The sequence below is a fragment of the Epargyreus clarus genome, unplaced genomic scaffold (assembly GCF_041222505.1).
Source record: "Epargyreus clarus isolate Ecla_fem2 unplaced genomic scaffold, WU_Ecla_fem_2.2 ptg000021l, whole genome shotgun sequence".
NCBI classification, from domain to species: Eukaryota; Metazoa; Arthropoda; class Insecta; order Lepidoptera; family Hesperiidae; genus Epargyreus; species Epargyreus clarus.
In genome coordinates this window covers 12,571,074-12,594,183 of record NW_027332228.1, presented here as the reverse complement: position 1 = coordinate 12,594,183, position 23,110 = coordinate 12,571,074, and the positions used below count along the sequence as shown (strand labels likewise).

The following is a 23,110-nucleotide window of genomic DNA, read 5'->3' as shown; positions in this document are numbered from 1 at the left end:
GACTACGGTATCTCCTGCCTGTCGTAAGAGGCGACTAAAAGGGGGCTTCCGGGGTTGCGGGTGGCAGAGTGGGAGCTCGAACCGCCCGTCAGCGACCCCGGGAAGGACGGCTGCATGTGTGGTCGCATACCGTTGTACACACCAGACGGTGTGGCGAGCGACAAGCTCACCTGGGCGGAGCGCGACGGGGCAATGCACTAAGAGAACTCCGGTTGCGTTCCTTTGGAGATCCCGGAGTCCTCTACGCAACGCCGAGGATGGCCACCGGGGGGGTTTTAGTGCGGTAAGAATCCCACATAACCTCGTGTCGCTCCCACGGCATGGAGTCCTTTTTGAAGGTTTCCCCCTCGTAAAAACCAGATATTTCGGTCAAAAATACTATTATGATACATGTACATTTTTGCTACCCTTGTAGATTAAAATATAATTTTGGTAACGGTATAGACGTTGCGTTAACTGTAAAGAGAAATATCGTAAATAAACATTTGTTTCCTCACGGAACAAGGTTTTCTCGAAGGTTTTTTCGAAATATCGGATTAGATATTCCTACCTGAGGTCGGCCACAGATGCGCCGCTACCCCTGAGGACTAAGCTGGAACGCCTCGGAAAAGTCTGTCTCCCTTACCACACCCTTCAAACCGGAACACAGCAGCGCCTAACACTGCTGTTATTAGGTAGAAATAGGTGTGGCGGTGGTGCCGCCGGAGTCGAACCACCAAGGGTTCTACCACCTTCAAAAACAAAGTCCTTTAACCTCCTGGGACCCAGGAAAAAAAGTTGTAAGGAATTTAAATTAAATTTATCCTGACCAATACAATAGGTAATAGAATTACAGAAAAAAATATAATAAAAAATGTAAGTCGGAAAATATAGTTTTTCTCAATGTCATATATATAACACGTGAGTTCCCAATTCCAACTGCTATTTGTGTCATATATATATGACATAGACCATTAATCTTATATTTTTATGCGAATAATCGGTAATATAAGACATATATTGTAAAAAAATACCGAATATGTTGTGTACAATGATATCTTAATCTATAATTTTAAACAGTCACACTCAATTTAAAAACATTGATTTTTACAATCACATTCGGCAGTAAACTTAACTGTCTGTTGTCTTATATATTTTTTCTAACATATATCACAGGCATCAAATACAATTAAAATATGTTCTGTTATATAGTCAGAGTACAGAGATTATACATATTTTTTAAAGTACAAATAATACTATTTAATAAATTTTATGTACTTTCTTGTTATGACACAAATGATAACTGAACACAAAATATGGTTACAAAAAGTATAAATAGGTGATTAAAGAAAAATATTGTTTGTTGAATTATGAGAAACACATGTTTCCTTGAAATATATATTGCATTGAATACAATATGCTGCTGTAGTTGCTGTGTATTTTGGTTTTCTGCATTTATTTGGAACGTTGGAGTAATGGACTAAATTATGTTCTTTATGATAACGGAAACTTTCGGTTGACATGGGTTTTATTTTAGCCTTCTATTAAAATGTCTTGGTCTTGGAACTGCCAATTGAACTCGAATTACTGCCAGATTCAGTGTAACGGCAGAGTCCAGTGTGTTTGTTGTCCAACTACCATGTGAGAACTATTTTTCCTAGCTAATGATTCAGACGCTTTTTTCATTACAAAATTCGCAGGTCTTAGCAATTCTGCTTTAGTTGAGTAGTTATCGTTATATGAAAACCTCCTTTCAAAAAAGTCTTCCAATTTTGTATTAAAGAAATAATAAACACAATAAAAATGTTGATCTGATGTAAGTATTTAGCAAATTTTGCGGACTGCTGATTCACCCAAAGTAAATCCTTAAGGCTCTAGGATGGCCCCTTTCAGTAATTATAATTGAAGACCCGATAAAAATATCAAAACCTGGACAACTTTCTACTTCAATATCCGAAAAATTCGAAGGACCAAAATACGAGTGATCGTTACCGTCATGACATTGTAATGGTATGTTTTCTACGTCATATTCATCAGTTAGGTCTAGCTTCGAGTTGTGTAGCATACCGGATATTTCGTTATTGCGTAAACTCGTAATAACAAACAAGAATAACATTAAAATATGAAGTCCGAGATAGAAAAACTGTTTATGTCATATAAGTATTACACCGGGACTCTTCCATTCACAGTAGTAATTGGGAACTCATGTGGTACCAGTATGACATAAAACTTTCACCCGATATTTCATAATTTTTAATGTTAACTACAAGCATTGTAGAATAATATTTAGTAAAAATGATTTCTTATAAACAATAAAAATACATATTTTTTATAAAAACACCGATATTTGAACAAAAATCTCAAAATTACTTACTACGTGTTTCCGACCGTGACGTCATCATTCGCTTAAAATACACAATACAATAAAATAATATCATCCTGTCAGCCAATCACAGTTTAATATGGCGGTCCAACATTTTATCTATTGAATAAACGTAAAAGATCTCGCAAATATCGACAGATGGTGCTGTTACATTTTTTTCTTTTCTATGTAATATATATATGACGAAAGATCCCAGGAGGTTAAAAACAGTTTTTTAGGTATCTAATAGCAGAAGGATTAAACAATATCTTAGAGCATTCAAGTGCTTAAAATAGGTATAATTATTTTTAAAACATCTTTAAGAATAAACTAAGAAACGTTTTCAATCACTCATCTCTTCATTAATTATAATGGAAGGTCAAACCCCATCAGTCTTGGGTAAGATGACGTAATAAATCGATGGCACATTTTGATTTCCTGTAAGGCTCTACCGCCGAGTCAGTGAACCGGATCTAAAGGGGCAAGACCCCTTTTATAAATATTACGTTTCCACCCCCGAGCCTACAAGACTCATACTTAATATTTTCGTTACTCCTTTAATGTTGGTTTTTATGTGTGTGCATTTGTGTGGTTATATGTAATTGTATGTGTCGGTGTATTTGAAATGTCTTTGATATGTTGATATTGTTGATATCTGTGTATGAATTGAGAATATATATTTTAAGGACTGCTTTTTATTTACACAGTAACTACTCGTACTTCCGAAAAGTCGTTTTCAACGTTTTTCTGTTCATCGATTTCTTTGATTAAAATCGCAATATGCAATGACTTTATGAGATCTAAGTTTACATAAACGCATATATTCATACCGAGTCTTCCTGTTATCTGTCTATTGTGGTCACTATCTCGTTCAGATGTCCCTAGCCACAATCATAGCGTCAAGCAGTTGTTATGTTTTGGCAGAAGATTGTGAGTGCCTGCTGACTTGCATATTATTTGGTCCCTCTTAGTCATCTGAATGACAATCCATCTGTTCTCGGCTTCAGGTAGAATCCATGTTCCGGCAGTGACTGCATGCCATCAGGTGGACTGTTTACTATCTCAATTTTATACAAAAAGCCTAGTAGACACTACTTCTAAATGTATTAATATTTCTAAATGTTTTTATGTTATCGTTAAAAGCCTTCAAGTTACTTTTCAATGAGTATATTCTTGCCTGTGGCAGCCATCTACCGAAAATTTGAAAAACCATCTGCCATATACCCAAGACTAATATGTTATCGTTAAAAGCCTTCAAGTTACTTTTCAATGAGTATATTCTTGCCTGTGGCAGCCATCTACCGAAAATTTGAAAAACCATCTGCCATATACCCAAGACTAAAAACACTGATAGTGAATTATGTTCATATTCAATCGGTAGATGGCGCCCTGAGCATTCTACTATTTCTATAACTTTCTCTTTATTGGGCACTAGCCTTCTCAGCATCAAATAGATAGACAACGATTCTTTCCAATTGTCACATACTTTTGACATGACAACGCCATCTAGTGTACACGTTTTAAAGTATTGAAGAATGTGTCTGTCCGCCCTGACCTACGTGTAACTTTATCAAAACGTAACGTTTCTGACGCAAAAACCGTAACACCACCCCCTTTTCTCCTATCGTGGCGTGCCTAAAGCAGTAAACGTCAATGTTACAGTGTTTTTCTTTTCCCATGTATAATATTTAATCAATGTATTTTAAAAGTTTTAAGACAACTTTTAAATATTAACTTTAACGATAAAAAAACGCTTCGTAAGACATAATAGGTATTGCTCTTGGATTCCAACTAAAATGCCAGCCTTAAAAATAAAAAAAATGCGATAATTATTGTCTGTAAGCTGTTCTCCATCCATTGCTGGCCACTAGTTTCCATGATCTAACGAGCTCTTATAAAAAACTCTTACATTAAAAAAGAGGTAAAAAAATAAAAGTCAGTTATAACGTCGTATTATTTATTTTTGTCTGTGTTCAGCCGCCCGGTACAGATACGAGCGGCTTAATCGTTACCTTAAGTACACGCAGTAGCGCTACTTTACCAAATGTCGAAATACTGATATCTGTGGGACCAACAGCCCCGCATGCAAACAAACGGCGGTGGCAACCCTGCAAGCACTCCCGCATACATTACTCTATATGTATCTCTGTATGGTTACTGCGTACTACTGCCCGCAGCAATGGTCATAATATATTTTTCACCCAGCAACAACATCTAGTGTATCTGTTTTAAGATATTGAAGAATGTGTAAGTCGTGTATTTTAACGTAACGCCCGAGCGTTAAGCTCGTAATAACAATCGACTTCCTTATACAATATAGGTAATTTTGGAGGTTAAAATTCAGTACTAATTTAATGTACTTAAGTTTTTTTACGGGCCACTGCTGGACTGTTCATAAGTTATATCTAATAAGCCTCTCTATTTAAAACTCTTACATTAAAAAAAGAGGTAAAAAAATAAAAGTCAGTTATAACGTCGTATTATTTATTTTTGTCTGTGTTCAGCCGCCCGGTACAGATACGAGCGGCTTAATCGTTACCTTAAGTACACGCAGTAACGCTACTTTACCAAATGTCGAAATACTGATATCTGTGGGACCAACAGCCCCGCATGCAAACAAACGGCGGTGGCAACCCTGCAGGCACTCCCGCCTACATTACTCTATAATGAACATCTATTAATTACATGATAACATACAATGACACATCAAACACAACATAAAGTAAGCATATTTACATGTACATTATGATTTATTGCTCTGGTAATGAACCCGGGTCTACACTATTCGCAGCAGCAACAGAACAGTTAACTCTATGTGTATATTAATAATTATTATAATACAGTATACGAGGTATTGTACTATAAGAACCTCGTGCCGCTATTAAATTCGATATAAATATATGTAGGCGCACACAATTTGTAAAACTAATTTATTTTAGGAAAAAGATTCACTTATACGATAGGTGGTTTTGTGGAATAGACGACGGTGACGTCACGTGAAAAATGAAAATTGAAACAATTCGCGTTAAGTGACTTGTACACGGCGAATAGCAATAACTAACAAGTAAGAATATATTGTAAATATATCATCGGTTATTTTTACAGTACTAGGCACAATATACCTCTGTCTAACATAATATATTTTTAATATGGTGTAAATAATGATTAAAATAACAATTTTCATAACACAATAGTTAGTTTAAGTTGTAGGGTAGAAAAGGGGAAATCGTGTGATTGTCGACACTAAGATCAAGGTAGGAAACTACTGCACTACTAAAATCACATCTTTACTTCCAGAAATTGATCTTAGGACTGATATATGATTCAATAATAAACTAACTAAAGACTAAAATTTTAAATATATTTAACATAATAAATGCCGATTGCTAGTTACTATTCGCCTGTTGCACAAGCCCCCTTATATCCAAATATTCATTTTTGGAACACGTATTCAAAATGGCGCTACATATTATCTTTGGCACCTATCAATACTATGGTCGCAAAATTTTCAGTAAAATTAATTACCTTCATAAGAATATCTGGTGTAAAAGATAAAAATATTGTAAATAATTAGAAATATTTACGTAATTTACAGTATCTACTCGTACATATTGCACATCTAACATTTATATATTTCCAATTATATAAATAGTTAATCAATTACATTTAAGTAAACAATACATTAGTATTTCTGATACTAAACTTTTAATGTTCAAGTAATTTAACGAGTAGTGGGGATAACTATATTCCCCACATTATATTTCCAAATATCAAATAATGAGCACCTAAATAATTGTGAAAGATTCCTATAACATCTTTCATGCCTGTCTAATAAGATGTCTGACCTTTTTACGGTTTTACCGTACATAAGTGAAAAGTAACCCTGGATTAATTTTCACACTTATTTAAAGGAGACATTTAACTCATATATTATCTATAGAAGAATTATAAAGTTTATCTTTAAATATAAACAATGAACACGCAGTTGAAAACAGAACTAGCTACAAAGACTTAGTTGAGAGATCAGTTTAAAAATATGTACGTAATGTTGCCATATTATGTGTGTATAAAATATTAGATCTAAAGTACCTACTGTGAGAACTGTAATATATGTACTTGTCTGACTTTTGAATACTTACTTAGGAAATAATAGATTACTGTGATTTGTGTCGTCATCTCTTCAAGTGGAAGAATCAATTCTACCACCACAATAGTATTGGGCATTGCCCTTATTTTAATTTATAGGGTTTTTAAAGACAAATACAATACAATAAACGTAAACATCATAAAACTACAAAAACTTTTACACTGATCTCTGAACCGTACAGAATTGAACTATTAACGTTACGGACGACTAAATCGTTAACTTTAATCTCACAACATATTATCTACATAAATAGGGCTGGGAGCGGATCATAGGGTTGCCACCGCGAAGCCAACTCAAGCCGTGCGCCGTAGTACTACACACTACCGCCGCGAGCGCGACCGGCTACGCACTGTCGAGCGACACTTCAAGTCTTCCTATCGTACACTTGTATACTATATTGATCTTAACGTCGGAATGTCTTCATCTTTTCTCTATCTATATCTAAATAAATAAATTTAAGCTTCCGTTTGGGAATTTGAAAATAATTTCTATATTGTAAACTCGTTTATAAGTGTATGAGAATAATGCTGCAATAGTGTAGAAAACTGTGTTTGTTTTTGGTTATAAATAATCTTGGAAAGAAATTGAAGTTTCGAAAGAAATAATGAAAATAATTATAACAGAACTTTCATGGTTAGACCAAGAACTCTATGGCGAATAAAGAAGAATCCAAGAAAGTGCAATAGGAGATAATTTCAGTTGTCAACAGAATAGAAAGATGGCATGGCGAAGATATTGTTTCATTTATTTAATAGTCCTGTGCTAAAATTCCAGAAATTAATAAAAAGAAAAATATATATTCTATGGATTTTAAACCAGGTTTATGAAATAGATAAATATAAAAGACAAAGTCAAGTCCGACAGTAAGAATCAATGAAATATTATTATAAAATTCAAAAGCGAAGTTGTTCATCTTCAAAGTTTATCAGATCTTTAAATTTACATCAAAAATCATATTGTCATCGATTCAACCTTGAGAAAAGATAATAAGGATAGAACTACATTACGCAAACGGACATTATGGCGTCAGTAACATATAGTAGGGATAAAAACACGCTGGAACGTTTCGTGTTGTATAGCAGATCAGTGCATTCAGCGACAGCTCAAAGTCCAATGCACTGCGGTGCGTCTAGATTAAGGTAGGTAGAATGTAGACATTTCACTGAAGAATTTTATGCGTGAAATTTTGACTGAATTATACCTATTGAGTGTCGTTTACTTTATAACATATGAGTTTTAATCGCTTTTTTCTTAGCGAAGTGTATAATTTACCCTTATTTCAATCACTTTTAAATTGGTATAAATAATATCGTCTATGTAGTGCAGCTCTACCCTTATTTTTAAGAAAACATCCGCGCATGAATTCCTTTTCATATCAAAATGGAGTAAATTCGCTAACAATGGACAAGCTATAGTTTACAACATTCTATTAGTAAAACGTTATTATAAAGATTATATTATTTAAGAGTATCGTAGAGTAGATAGTTAGTATTACCGTTTAGCACAAGCAACTCAAGTCAAGTTTATGAATATAACTATAAAAGTTATAGAGTATTACATAATTAGTCTACTGAATCTGAAAACTTGTAATATTATCGTAAAATTCTGTATTACAAAATGTATTGTTCCAGTTTGCAAGCTTCGAAAAACAACATCAAAGTCAAAGAAATGTAAATCGTCTATTCAGTCGTGTGAGTAGTTTAATATTTCAACAGTGAATATTGGAATTCGTGAACGAATTACAGACGAGGTTTTAACAAAATTTCTATTAAGATATCACAAACGAGAAACAGGTAAAATAGTAAAGTATCAAAAACATTGTGTCCCATATCAGTCGTGTTATTTGTGCAGTACTATTTTTATAACAAACAGTAACAAAACTTCGTCTTGAAGTGTTGCTCAAAAGCAATATGTAACCAAACAGCCTCCGACAGACATATAAATAAGTGTAATTATAATAATATGCATTCTATATAAAATGGACCAATCATGGCAGTGAAAATTGGATCAGTGCTGTCATTGGTCAATTTCTACCACTCTTATATGTCTAGCAGACGCTAGTAATAAGAACTGAAACCCAATTTGCGAATCTCGATATCGGACAGACATTATCTTACTAGGTACACTTATAGATTTATATCACAGATACGCCCTTGAGCTAAAAATCACAAATCTGAGCCGAAAGCTCTGAGCTGAATTTCAACTCTTTTTAAGTGTCGATAAACGAAGTTTACACATGACTTTAAATATTATTTATTTATTTATTTTTGTACACCTTAAACTAAGGGTTACAAAGGGTAAAGTTAATGCCCAATGGCATTCTCTGCCAGTCGACCCTGGGTGATGGCGATAGCATGTGGTAGGCATAAACATAAGCAGTAATGATAAAATATCAAGAACTACAACTCAACTAATATTACCTCATTCACACTGAAGATTGTACTTTCATTTAGCCCTTATATGTTTTATCATTTAACTTACTTACTCTTTTATGCATTCCCCATATTACTACAATAATTAATAATGGATGAAAGAAATATGGTACAACGTGTGGCTTTATTTCCAATACACTAATAATTATAATTTGTTTATGTTAAAAAAAAAACTGTAAACAATAAAAATAATAACATTTTCATTTTATATAACCTATCATTTATAGTTTGAATGAAGTGAGCTCACAAAAGTGGAGATTAGCTCAGGGCGTGCCTGATTTAACCGTATGATTGTGATTGTTATTGTTGTTGTCGTTGTTATAATGTGATTATCGTTGTTGAATTAATACCCGAAATTCGCAAATAGCATCTCCGATCTTGAGATTGCGACCGATCTCAACGGATAAGAATCCAGTCCTTCATAGAATTAGCGACTCGTAAAAATGCTTTACTAAATCTATTTTAGTTTAATATACCGTTATACAATATAGTTATTAAGTTAATAATGAACAAGGATTATTTGGATTAAGTTAAATTTTACCAGCTTGCTTCCTCTAGACGTTTCCAACGATGTCACGTAATCGCTCGTTCTACGACGGATCTCCATCGAGGGTTTCTATGCACGAGCTACTCTGATATGGTCTCAGTCTCAAGACAGTCCGCACGTCTGATCTATAATACACTCTCCCTACTCGAGCTACTGACTTGTGTCCACTATCGACACTCGATTAAATAATTTTGATAATAGTGCCATTATGACATAACTTTACCTGTATAGGTGATTTACTGTTGAGTCTAAAAGATCTGGATTATAACGATTGTCACCAGAAATGTGTCGAATGTGTACGCAAGCCTCTGATATGTGGGATGATGTGTGTAGCGCTTCGGGCCGTCCGCCGGGGCCCCGCCCTACTGGTACAAAATTGGAGCGTACCTACATATACGTATATTATATACAATGTACAATACAATATGATAAACGCTATAGTGGCTACGGGGCGGGGCGGCGGCGGTCGGCGAGGCGAACCTCGCGCGTCAGTAGGTAAACATTCTCACAATAATATACAATGTAACTCGCTCTATATATAACAAACATTTCCGAACGCGCACCACGCTCGTTAAACAACATAATATACAGCAGAATCGTAGCACTCTTTCGATTCAATAAAAAAATTGACTAGAAAATCTCAATTCGCTATGAGCACTATGTGTGCGTGGATGTGGAGAAGATGTCGGCGGCGCGCCACGCCTCCGCCTCCTCCTCGGCGTCGTACTGCTGCAGGAACGGGTTGGTGGAGCTGTAGCGCGGGCTAAGGGCGCCGTTGCTGCTCGAGTTGAGCGTCACGGCCAGCCCCGCTGACGTACCGGGGATCGCCGACCGAGGGGACTCGCGGGAACCGTTCTCGCGCGGCGTCGACTCTCGAGACATCGCGTCTTTCGCGTTCATTTCCCTCGGGGTCAGGTCACGCGGCGTCAAGTCGCGCGGTGTCAAATCTCGTGGGGTCAAGTCCCGTGGCGTCAGTTCCCGAGGCGTGGTGTCTCGGGGTGTGCTGCGCGGTGAGTCACGAGGCGACGCACGCGGGGAGTTCCTCGGCGACGACCGCGGCGAGCTCGACCGTTCCGGCTGTCGCAGGATGGACGATACCGAACCACCATGTTTAATTGTATCCGCCGGACTGTGGCTTCCGGAGCTGCTACTGGGTGAACCGGGAGAGGATACTGTCACCTGTCGGGAGCGAGGTGGAGCGGGCAGAGGGCCTCGAAGAGGCGACTGCGGACGATATTGGCCGGCCCTGACTGATGAGAGAACCTAGAAAAAGTGAAGAACACACATAAATAATTAAAAATGTTTTGATAAAATAAAAACATAGAAGCCGAAAAAAAATAAAACGTAATCATTCAAATGAATTAAAATACATACATGTGCGGGCGGCGATCGGTCTGGCGCGGGCCGAGCCAAGAGAGCTGGCGGCGGAGATGCTGCTGATGCTCCCGCTTGAGGCCGATATGGACTGACTGAGGGCGGAACTCGGCCTGGTAGAAACGTGTTACAATTAGAACAATAAGTAATATAAGACGGTATTATTTTAGACAGTGCAAATATTTAGAATATGTTATCTTATAAGAATATAATCAAAGATACGAAAAAAATTACGAGAAATATACCTAGTTAGAGTGAAATTATGTACCTTATAAAATATACTGTCATTATAAAATAATATATGGTCAGTAACAAAATATACAAATTCTAGCGAGGACAACATTTTGTGCAATTACGAATGTTAAAGTTCATTTAATAATGTTTACATAGTTAATCTTTTCGTTATAATCTTTAATCAAATTTTTGAAACATCATGAAGAAGAAACTAATTTAAGAGCAAAGGAAGTCAGAAAATCAGAAATCCAGATACATTTTGAGAAGATTTACCCTATTAAACTTTGATCCATAATTGGGACTATTATAAAGAAGGATAATGTAAGAGAACCTGGGGGGAGCGTGGCTGAGGCCGCTGGCGACGCACTGACTCTGCTTCCACGCGGTCCGGTTGCTGGCTCGCCGCGCCGAACTGTCTACAAATATACATGCGTTAAGGTGCTGCTTAGCCCTTGTTTCTGTAAGTGTTCTGCTACCGGTCTACTCTACGGTTCTACTCAAATGTAATGTCTAATCATCGAATGTTGAGCTACTAAGCTCATTTAGGTCGTTATTATTAGATTTGTGGCCTCTAAGGCCGGCAGCCAATCGAAAATTAACTTTCGAATTAAGTTTATTTATCACTTCTTGATAATTGTCTTTACATATAAATTTATTCATTTAGTCAGGATCTTTTTAACCAAAATCCAAATATCCTTCTAGAGCGAGGTTTTGTGTATAAATTACACCAAAATTATCGTTTTAATTTTGCTTTAGGCTTTAATAAATCATTTTCGTATAAACAGAATGTGTGCATTTGTCAAGTGTAACCAATCGTGTGTCATCATCAATTTCGTTATAAATTTGGAAAAAGTATCTACAAATAATTTCGTCAATAACATTACCTGAACGTTTAGGAGCTGGCCAGATTTGCAGAAGACACTGCAGTACGTGGATAGGCCTCTGGTAATCCAGGTCTGAGGGTGGCGTGGAGTGAAGCATGAGTGGTGGGGCGAGTGCCACGGCGAGGTGGAATGGAGACATTTTGTTTCGGTCTTGGGCTGCGACCACGAGTGCTAAGTGGTCGAGCAAGAAGACCAGAGTGGCCCGTGCGGCGCGAGGCAAGCATTCCACTATAGAGGCCATTAAACGAGCGTTGCCTTCTCTGTCGTCGGGCAGACATACTCCTGGAAAAGGAATTTCTCATAAATGTGCAGGAAAATATTAAAAAGTATAACTATAATTAAATATTGTGTTACATTAACTTTGACGAGAAAACTCAATCAACTGATAGAATTCATATACAACCTAAAAAAGACACATTATTGGATTGGGAAGAAGACAAAATGCCTTCCTTCAATATTTAAATTATTTTCCTACATTTAATTGTAGGTATATAGTAAACAGTTATGATATTTTAAAATATACTTACCAAGAGCATCAAGAGTCATTTGATACAAGCATCGACTAAATAGGGGTTGTGGGAGTTCTCGCAAGAAGTCCTTCAGTAGGCCAGTAATAACATTTATGTCTGGAACTGCGTCTGGGGTCAGCTCTACACCGCGAGGGTTGCGCTCGAACGCTTCTCGCAGAACCCGTTTCTTAGTCGCCGAGCCGCAGAGACGGTATAGACCTACGACAAGGATTAAAATAAATAAGTAAAAGTGGTACATAAACACAATGATTAATGCAATGATTTGCGGTGTTGCAGTCCCACATTTAGATGAATCATGGCAAACGTGTTTACAAAAGGCAATCGCGTTTGCGTTGTAACTTTATTATTAGGTACTTTTTTTAAATAAAACCTTTTGGGGAATCCTAAATGCCTACGTTTTCTCTAAAATATTTTTAAGTTTTCTTCAAAATTTTCTCGAAAAATTTATTAATTTTTTTGTCATAAGTAAAAACTGACTAGTCTGTTACAAACAAAAAAGAAGACACGATCAGGGGTAGTTCTATCTGATGACAAAGTGACCGAATATCTAAATTTATTTAAACCTTTGGCAAAAAATATCGTACCAATAATATCCAGTCCACGTCTCTCGATCTCCTCCACGCAGCGGCGGACGACCAGTGGTACGGGCGGCGCGTGCGGTGGTCGTACCTCCCGAGCCACCACCGTGTCCAGCTCTGTGCCGAATAGCGGCGGTGGTGAGATGCGCGGTGGAGCTGGTCGCCGACGGAATAAGTCGTGGGGTTCCGTGTGCCGGAGACGCACGTAGAGGGTGCCACGTGGATCCATCTGTAGTAAGTTTAAATGTAAGTTATGTTTTTAGTGATCTTTAAAGGCCACTTGTTCATATTTCGATCTAATATTTACATCATTATTTTCCTTAACATATACTTTAAAGAGTTAATTGTATCTGGCGTCACTTTGCGGAAATCCATGCTATTAAGTTAAGATTAAAACTACTTCGCAAGAATCCGCTACAAATATGTATGATGCTTTAAAGCGAATAAGGATGCATTAATTTGTTAAAATTAAAGATAATGGCAATAGTTACTATTAAGACTTAGGCGATTTCAAAATTCATCACGATCTTATGTAGTTAATTTGATCAAACTTAACGGGTAAGACATAGATTAATTACCATATACTTAAAAACGATAATCCAAAACCAAAATCCAAATTGCACTTTAATCTAATCGCATATGAAATTATTAATAAAGTTAACTTACTTTAACTTACGTTAATACTTATGAAGATTTTTTATAAATCGTATAAGAAATTATAGGCTACCATATATTTAATCATTTTACAGATGACCATACCCTAATAGCAAGTTGGTGAGACGGAGAACGAGCAAGCAGGTCGGGCAGAGTGACAGCGCCACGGTAACAGAGTTTGTGTCGGTGCTGCGGATCCCAGGAGTACACCAATACATCCAGCTGCCTGTTATCCACCAGCTCCAACTCAAACGACTCGTCCCAGTCGAACTGCAGTTCGCCGTTGCGGACCTAAATGCAAAAGTTATCATATGTTATCATATGAATAATCCAATTTATCAATAAGGTCATCATCATCCTCTCCTAAATGAGAAAGATTAAATCCAACTAATGACAAGAACCAAAAACGTACCACAGTCCGAGCTTTATGCACTCGATCGCATTCCAACACGCAGTACAGATCTCTCGGCGCTACCGGTTGTGGCGGCGGTGCTAGTGGTCCTGATGGGGGCGACCCTGGCGAAGACCCGGACGGTACAGGTCGTAGACCCCTTCCGGCTAGCAGATGTACCCATAACATTCCCGATACTCCTCCAGAGAGACGAGATAGGCCAGTCATCGATGCTGATAGTCCACCAGCACCAGGTTTCTCCACTTTGTATTTTAGGAACTCTGCAAAATTAAAATATAATTGAGAAAACTTTGAGAGATTGCGAAGAATACGTAAATGTTGTCACCTTGTTCAGAAATAATAGTTATTTTTTTATAAGAACTTATCTGAAGTTTAAGGGTCTTCAAAACTTACCATTAGGGTTTATATCAAGCTGTCGCTGATGACGGGAGCTTGGCGTTGGCACTGGACTCGGGTTAGGGCAAGTGAATCTTGAACCCAATTCTAAGAGCTGTCGCACTCGACGAGTCGACGGCGACCCTCCAGCGGTTGGTCCCAACTGCTGTGACGAGAGCGAGCGGGCTGGTAAATGACGAGGACGCTCGATCCGCCGACCAGCTGACAAGCCAAGCGATGAGCCGAAGCGACTACCACTTTCCATCTGGAAGATGTTCGGCGATGACAGATGACATGATCATGGTACAGTGCAGAAGGAACGTAATATTGCTTAAGAAGAATAAACATCTGTGGATGAATGACTACAAAATTTGCAGACATAAAAGCATTTTTTATACGTAAATATTTTGTCCATAAGATATTATATTTGGGAAGCGTAATTTTGAAAATGTGCATAAAGTGTGTGAAAAATGTGTGTGTGTGGAATTTTATGTAGCAGCTGGCTCAGCACAGCGATACTTATGTATGTGTAGCTGTAAATAAGCACAACTTACGTTCTTTAAAGCATCATGTATATTTTCAGCAGAATAGTGCGTGGGCAGTCTTGGACGTAGTGTTTCATATAGAGCGCTAGTAGATGGTGCGCGTGATAACCACGCCCTATATTCGTCTGACGTAAATACTGAAGGTGAGGAGGGTAAGCGACCTGAAAAAGTCACAGATTCAGAATCTCTAAGATAGAATAATAAGCAACGAAAATATACTAGAACTCTGTATACTTGCCTCTAGAAGAACGAAGATCCAGTCGCGATGATAAAGGCTCTGGCTCGTCCTGGAGAACACTTCCAGCACGTCGCGATAGACCCAGCCTTTTAGGAAATAATAAACTTTCGATGATAATATCTATAGATAAATACTTATAATTAAGTGCAATAAAGTCAGAATGTACCTTTGACCAGTTCCTCTAACGTCCCTCGGTAATGAATTGAACTTCGATCCGATGTCTCTTCCCAATGTGCTACTCCTGTAGCCACTTAATCCTGAGTAGTATGGCGTCCTTGTCGGAGCTGTGGCTTCAGTATCTGATGAGTAGTCTAAGCTCCGATTCCTCCTTGTAGTTCCAAATTTGCTGCTGTATGAAGGTAATCCCAATCCAGTGGTTCCATAACCTCCGCCAAGAGTTGACCCAAGTCCCGTGCCAGTCAAACTGGCGCCGAGACCTGAGCTCGCCAATCCTGAGCCTACTAAGCTTGAGCCTGTCAATCCGCTTAATCCGGTACTGGAAAGACCAGAAGGAAGTCCCGGACCACCAAGACCGGTACCAGTAAGACCTGTTCCAGCAAGACCACTGCTTGTTAGACCAGAACCTGTCATACCTACACCACCATAACGTTGGTTATATCTTGATAGACTTGAAGCTGAAAGAAGGGATTATGTAGTTGCCATGAATTAAAAGAATGTTATTTAATACATACATTATTGAATCTTTACTAACCACCGCCAGTAGCCGCCGAAGCTTTCAAACTAGACCTGAGCAATGAATGTCTTCCAAAATCTGAATGGGTTTCCGCTCTTGGTAACTGCTGTTCTGATCCCGATCGAGGTACTCTTCCTCCAAAACGTGTGCTACAAATAAAAGTATATTTAAGTGTAATTAAATTCATATATCATGAATTACACTCCAATTTTATCTACCCTCACCTTCCACTTTCCGATGGATAGAAAGAATGCACTTTTTCTGCTAAACTCTCAAGTGTGTTCGGGTATGACCTCTCATATGGAACAAAATGTGTAGCCGATGATTTTGGCTGTTCAGTTATCACTGGAGGTGGTGGTCGATAGCTAAAAACAAAATAGTAGTAAACAAATGACATTCAAGGATTGCAATTATAATTCAACTTGTGTTCTACTTACAAATAATTTATACTCTTCAAACACATTTTTTTACAAATAAATGGTATCCGTATCGGAATTAAATTATTTAATGGAATGTAAAAGGTTTTATGTATCTAGTCATATACATTACCTCCAAGTCGAATGATCAGAAGGCGGACGTGAGTTATAGTATAGATCAAGTCCAGTTGAATCCGGGGAGAGTGGTCCAAGTTGCATGCGACTCCGTTCTTCCCGTCCATCGCCCACAGGGCGAACCACATTGCTTGGAGCTCCAGTCGATCGAAGCGTACCATGTCTAGAGTTTGTCCCTATCAAGTTATGATCCGAATAGCTGAAAAAATATAATACATAGAATGAAAGGACAATCGATAAATGTAATTAAATATACTTGTACAATGGTCTACACAAATTTAATGACTTACTGTGAATATAATCCATCAACTCTATCGCGTTCTCTGTCTTCATCATCGCGGCAGTCTCTTTTTAACACAACGACCGGCGGTGGTTTGTGCTCTGCTCGCGGCAAAGATGGCGAGCCTGGCCCGGATTTTCCTAAACAAATAAGTAACATACTCGTATTACATCACAAACTGTCATGCAATATTGAAGCATGTGACGAGATAGAGTAATAAAATATTCTTCGCAAACTTTGTAAATCTTGTTCTTTTTTAATTTTTTCAGCAGTTGCTACTAGTCTGCTAGTTGCTGCTAGACAAAAAAGACATTAAAAATAGCCTCATTTCAGTAAATAATTACGATTTTGGTAAAGATTTTCAAACTTTCCCATATTTAAAAGTAAATCCAATGTAAGTAAGAAAAGTTGAAAGATTCAGAATTTGATACAAATCTAAAATATTTTTTGTGATACAAATCTAAATATTTTTTTTACAAATCTAAAATAAAATAAATTTTTGAGAGGTTATCTCCAAATTCCTTACCTTTCCTCTGTCTTGTACAAAGCAGCAGTCGTCGCGGAATCGACATGATAATCACGACGTCATCGAGCGACATGCGCCTCACGTCCACCAAGTTGACTGCCAGGATCTCGTCTCCGACCTTCAGACAACCGCTGTTGTACACGGCTGATTCCAGGGCTATCCGCGATATGAACACCCCGTCCGTTCTGGCTCCACCGTCTCCTTCCCGGATGTACAAACCCAGGGTTTGCCCTGGACGCTTTACGATTTCCACAAGCTGAACTATGTGGCGTGAGTCCTGGTCAAAATGTCATCAAATTACTTAATAGTACCCATATAATGAATTAGGAAAAACCGTTTAACGATCGGAATCCATTTTATGATATTACTTTATGGTAATATTTCATGATATTGGTGGTAGTTACTAGGTAATGTTAATATCGAAATGTCCACAATGTTAGAAAAAAGTTTCATGTCTAACAATAATGTCCTTTTAATTGTCTGGCAATTATCAAAAAACGTAGCAGTCTACATTAGTTTGATATATTGTCTAGACAGTGGTAAATTGAAATACTCATAGGTTCGCCCACTACAATAATAATACCAGACTCTCATCAGTTCTAAATATTTGACATTCCTCGCTTCCAATACTTAGCTTCTGCGGCTATGCAAACATTGCACTATATTCAAATGACAGGAAGGTTATGCGTCCTTTATATCAAATAGTTGTGGCTATAACTGGCAGGGTACATCTCAAGAATGCCAGTCCAAATTGCGTTCGCATTCCACAATCTGGGCCAGATGAACAATGAATTGTAGGAACATACCTCTCTCATTTTGTATTGAATATCAAATACCAATTCATTTATGCATTTCTTTAGGAATTTCACTACACAATTAGATAATGAGAAATATAATAAACGTTTGCCCGAGATTATTGTCGAGTCGTTTTGGATATTATATATTTGAATTATCATAATTTTAATGAGTACTGCGCAGTATAAGATTACAGAAAGCGTACGCATTCTTACGCTCATACAAATGTGATAGTATCAGCATACGTTTCAATAAAGGCAGTGTAAAGCTTTAGCATTCCGCTATTTGAGATAATTGAATAATAGTCGTAGGTGTACTCTCTCTCTCTCCCTATATATTTTATTACAGCCGAGAATTCTAGTCACTAAAATAATATATAAGTTAAAATATACTATTAAAATAAAGCTTAGAACTACGAGTAGAATAACATAAAGGGTATTTAAGTCCTTTGTATAAAATTGTTGTGGCTAAAACTGGCAGCGTACATTTTAACAATACCAGTCTAAATTGCGTTCGAATTTCACTATTTGGGGCAACATAATAATAGTTGTAGTAGTATTTTATCTCTTTATGCTGGAATAGCGTTAATAATTTAATATATTACTCATAAAAATACTATTCAAACAACGTGGAGAATTACAATGACGAAAGGGTATTTACATCCTTTGTATCAAATAATTGTGGTTATAACTGGCAGCGCACATCTCAACAATGCCAGTCTAAATTGCGTTCGCATTTCACTATTTGAGGCAACAGAATAATAACTGTAATAGTATTTTATCTCTTTAAGCTGAATTACACTAATATTACTTACAAAAAATACTATTCAAACAAAGTGGAGAATTAGAATGACAGAAAGGGTATTTACGTTCTTTGTATCAAATAGTTGTGGCTATAACTGGCAGCGTACATCTCAACAATGCCAGTCTAAATTGCGTTCGCATTCCACGATCTGGGGCAACCGAACAATGAGTTGGAGGAGTATACCTCTCGGTTTGTACTGGGCACAGAGTTAAGCATCCAGGTCAATAGAGCGAATAAATTTACCTGTTTTTAGAGCAAATTGGGTATTGTATAAGATAGGGAATAAAACGCTGCCATAATCTGGCCTATGTGAAATTCTGGAGGGGAAAATATTTCTGAGAATTAATCTGCAGTTAATTAATCGCTGGATACGAAATAGGAAAGTAATTCCAGTAATTAGTTTACGTAATTGTTTTGTATGAAATACGAAGAAATTTAATTAATGTTGTATTAATGTTAAAATAAAATTAAGTATAGGTATATGTTTATTATAAAGGAGACTACTACACTTCCTATAATAATAAAGTCTCCCAAATTAGTTACAAATGGGATTAAGGTTATACCGAACCTCGTTGCTACCCTTTACTAAGTTGGAAGGCCTCATGTAAATTAGTAAATGATTATTTCTATTGTCATAGCCCCAAATTTATATTTTTTGTATTATGGATGCCATACCCTCAAAAGACGAGTAGACAAACACTCAAATCCAGACGACGAATCAGCATGAATTATTTACTTAAATACCTGCCTTATTGAGTAAGATAAAAGATATAAGATAATTAAAATAGTACAAACCTGTAACGAAAAGAACTTCTTGGCGGCTTCAATATTGTTGCGGCCCACTTGTCTCAATTCAAGGATCCGTACTATCATCTCGCCGCGTCGCTCCACCGCCTGGAAAAATAGAAAACATCTTTTGAATAAATAAATTCAAATGAAAAAAAAACAACTTTTTTCGTTTTATAATAACTAACCTCTAACTAACCATAGAGGTGCATATAATTTATTGATTAGCAATCTTGGGGTATCCGCTAAATTGCATTTAGATTAACGTCACCATCCCTCGTAAGATGGTATAATCAGTTGTGGATCGTACACTAACATATGACCATCTTAGTCGTCAGAAGTGGCTACGTATCTGTTACCGGTTTCAGGTACCTATTTTATATTGAGTTTGCCACAAATATCATAGACGGCAGTGTTCGCTTACGATCAAGTGGATTACATACTCGATTATCAACTTTTTTTTTAACAATATAAGAGTGGCAGACGAGCATACAGTCCACCTGATGGTAAGTGGCTACTGCCGCCCATGGACAGCTGTAATCAACCCCAGATAGGATCAGATATTCCTACCTGAGGTCGGCCACAGATGCGCCGCTACCCCTGAGGACTAAACTGGAACGACTCGGAAAAGTCTGTGTCCCTTACCACACCCTTCAAACCGGAACACAGCAGCACCTAACACTGCTGTTATTAGGTAGAAACAGGTGTGGCGGTGGTACCGCCGGAGTCGAACCACAAAGGGTTCTACCACCTTTAACATCTTATATGAAAGCCTTAGTACATAAACAGTATATAATCAATAGCTAATTGCCTATGCCCACAGAAATAGCTCACAGGCTAAATTCAATCCACTTATAATAACATACGACTACGATGATGAACGGGACATACGGAGATAGTGAATGCCTATTGTCCTCGCTATCAAAGAGCTTATTGTGCCCAAACAATCAGTAGGCGGCTACAATTAATAGAAGTAATAGGTACCACTCGTATCCTATTGAAAGGGGATTATGTAGCCTTTATGTGGAATGGATGTGGATGGAATCTGGATGTAAGATGATTAAGGATCAGCGAGCAACAAACGAAATGTATTGTATTTTAGGAATTAAGTACAGGTACATATATGTTATTTCGATTAGTTAGATATTAAACAATTTCGGATTTAGGTTTCTTTCGTGGGTGATTATTAGAAGTATATGGTGATTACTTTTCTTAAATAGTGGAATAGTATAATTTTCCAATAATATAATTTTCAATAATATTTTTTTACTTGTAAATTATTATTATTTCTAACAAGAAAAATAAAATTGTAGATTTTGAATGAAAATATGATCGAATCACTATCTCCGTTTATCCCTTTCATAATTTAAAAAATCGTATGTTACTCGTATAATAAATGGATTATATTTTGCCTGTGAGCTATTTATGTGGGGTAAGACAATTAACTGATAAGACTATTTACTGGTATGTACTAAGGCTATTGTTAATATAAGTGGCAATTGAGTATATACAGCTTATGATGAGCGGCCACTGCCGCCTATGGACATCTATAACTCTAAGATAAGTTTTAAGTCATACAGCCACAGATACGTTGCTACCTCTAAACTCTAAAGGATATATAAGAACGCCTGCATAAGTAATTAAGTATATCTCACTTACCACACTAAATTATTTTTATACCGACGTATTTTATTTATATAAAAAAAACTAACCTCGAGCGCCGCGGCTGTAGTGGCGTCGTGATCATTTTCGACCATCTCAATCTGCCTGAATATTTCATTGCTCACACCCGATACCTGTATAAAAATAATGTTTTTAAAATAATTTAATAAATACATATTCATCTATTTTTTCAAAACTAAAATATTTGTAGCAATAATAAAAAAGATATCTAATTACTTAATTATCAACTTAAATAGTTAATTTAATTGCAACAATTTCACTGGACTCAATACAGACCTTTTAAAGTTTATTTGTAATTACACTAACAGATCAAAAAGATAGGGTTAAGAGAACTCAATACTTTATTTTTTCTTTTCTAATATTACATAAGATAAATAATAAAGTTTAACATACCTTTATCTATTCTCTTTACCGTTGCAGGGCGAAAAATGGCAGTGAGACTTGCTACTTCCTTAATTATACCTTGTACGGACATACCCATAATATGTGTACTCTTCTTTGCAGAGATAAATGTAAGATTTTACTTTGAACTAGTAAACTGTATAAAAAAGACCTTTTTAAGTTACTGGACCTACCTCCTTGCAATTGTGCGATATACTGTATCTGGATAAACCTTGGAAACTTTGGCTGTAGCACGCAGGGCGGTGCGTGGGTAAGATTTTCAAACTATATGAAGCATGTTGAATTATACCAGTAAAACATGTAACAAATCCTTAGCATTATACCGGGTATACCTTGCGGAAGTCTGGCTGCAGCACGCAGGGCGTCACGGGAGCAAGTTGCTTCGGTTATGTCAACTCACAGAGTTATTGATGTGATTGGTCGGTAGATGAGACTATAACTAGTAAAACGTGTAACAAATCCTCAGCGTTATACCGGGTATACCTTGCGGAAGTCTGGCTGCAGCACGCAGGGCGGCGCGTGGTTGGCGCGCGGCGGCTGCGGCGGGCCGGGCGGCGGTGCGCGGCCCGGCGATGCCGTCAGGTCCGGCGCCGCGCGCCCATTCTCCTGCACGAAACAAATAGAAATTTTTATTTTTATTTTCAATAGAAATTTTAAGAGACGATATGGTATGTAACGTGCAAAATTTATGTTTTAATAGAGGGTTTTCTTCTTAGGAGTATTTGATTCACGTTACAAGTTTCTTGTATGAATTTACGTTTAAATAAACTTTTATGTTAAAATTACGTTAAAGTTAAAATTATTACTACTAACGCATAATGTATAATACGTCGCGATTATCATACCTATGTATGTGGACCAAATCTGTAAGTAAATACGTTAATTCTACCACTTTCAAAAACAAACGCACTATGCGCTATAAACATGTAATTAGGTGTACCTACCAATATTTAGTCAATAATAAAATTAAGAGATATTGACTTTTAAAAACTAGTAGCATTAACTTAAAATACTGAATTTCATTCAACCTCAATAAATATTAAATAATGAATTTAAATTATTGAAACGATTAATTAAAACTTCGAAGCTTGCACTGTGAATGAATAGAAACGAAAAATAAAAAAAGTGTGTGTGTGTGTCAGCTACGACGCACGATTGGAGTTTACTCCTAACGAACGATAATTATGATATATATCGAATAGAAAATAGTTAATGACGTTTTAATGTTTTATATATTGCTAATTATTTTTATTGTAATAATTACTTTCATATGGGATTTGAACTTACTGTATTTTAAA

General features: G+C 36.9%; 1 protein-coding gene across 1 annotated transcript; it reads right to left on the bottom strand.

Annotated features, from left to right (window-relative positions):
• Window positions 1-8,906: 8,906 nt before the first annotated feature.
• On the bottom strand, window positions 8,907-21,515 carry RhoGAP100F (Rho GTPase activating protein at 100F). Its single transcript, XM_073084877.1, has 19 exons — window positions 21,440-21,515; window positions 19,737-19,835; window positions 17,343-17,619; window positions 16,827-16,956; window positions 16,535-16,735; window positions 16,210-16,350; window positions 16,004-16,134; window positions 15,458-15,926; window positions 15,292-15,377; window positions 15,063-15,214; window positions 14,527-14,773; window positions 14,134-14,393; window positions 13,827-14,012; window positions 13,074-13,296; window positions 12,487-12,687; window positions 11,960-12,241; window positions 11,407-11,487; window positions 10,842-10,954; window positions 8,907-10,730 (listed from the first exon to the last, which is right to left on the bottom strand). Exons 1-19 carry the CDS (start codon window positions 21,482-21,484, stop codon window positions 10,125-10,127), a joined length of 3,930 nt encoding a protein of 1,309 aa, XP_072940978.1. The 5' UTR covers window positions 21,485-21,515; the 3' UTR covers window positions 8,907-10,124.
• Window positions 21,516-23,110: the final 1,595 nt, after the last annotated feature.

Excerpts from the sequence above, each read along its gene's own strand:
- RhoGAP100F (XM_073084877.1), bottom strand. The coding sequence starts at position 21,484 with ATGGTCGAAAATGATCACGACGCCACTACAGCCGCGGCGCTCGAG. Across the intron at positions 12,688-13,073 it reads ACGTGGACTGGATATTATTG|GTCTATACCGTCTCTGCGGC; the intron begins GTACGATATTTT and ends TCCTTGTCGTAG. Across the intron at positions 10,731-10,841 it reads ACCGATCGCCGCCCGCACAT|GTTCTCTCATCAGTCAGGGC; the intron begins GTATGTATTTTA and ends CACTTTTTCTAG.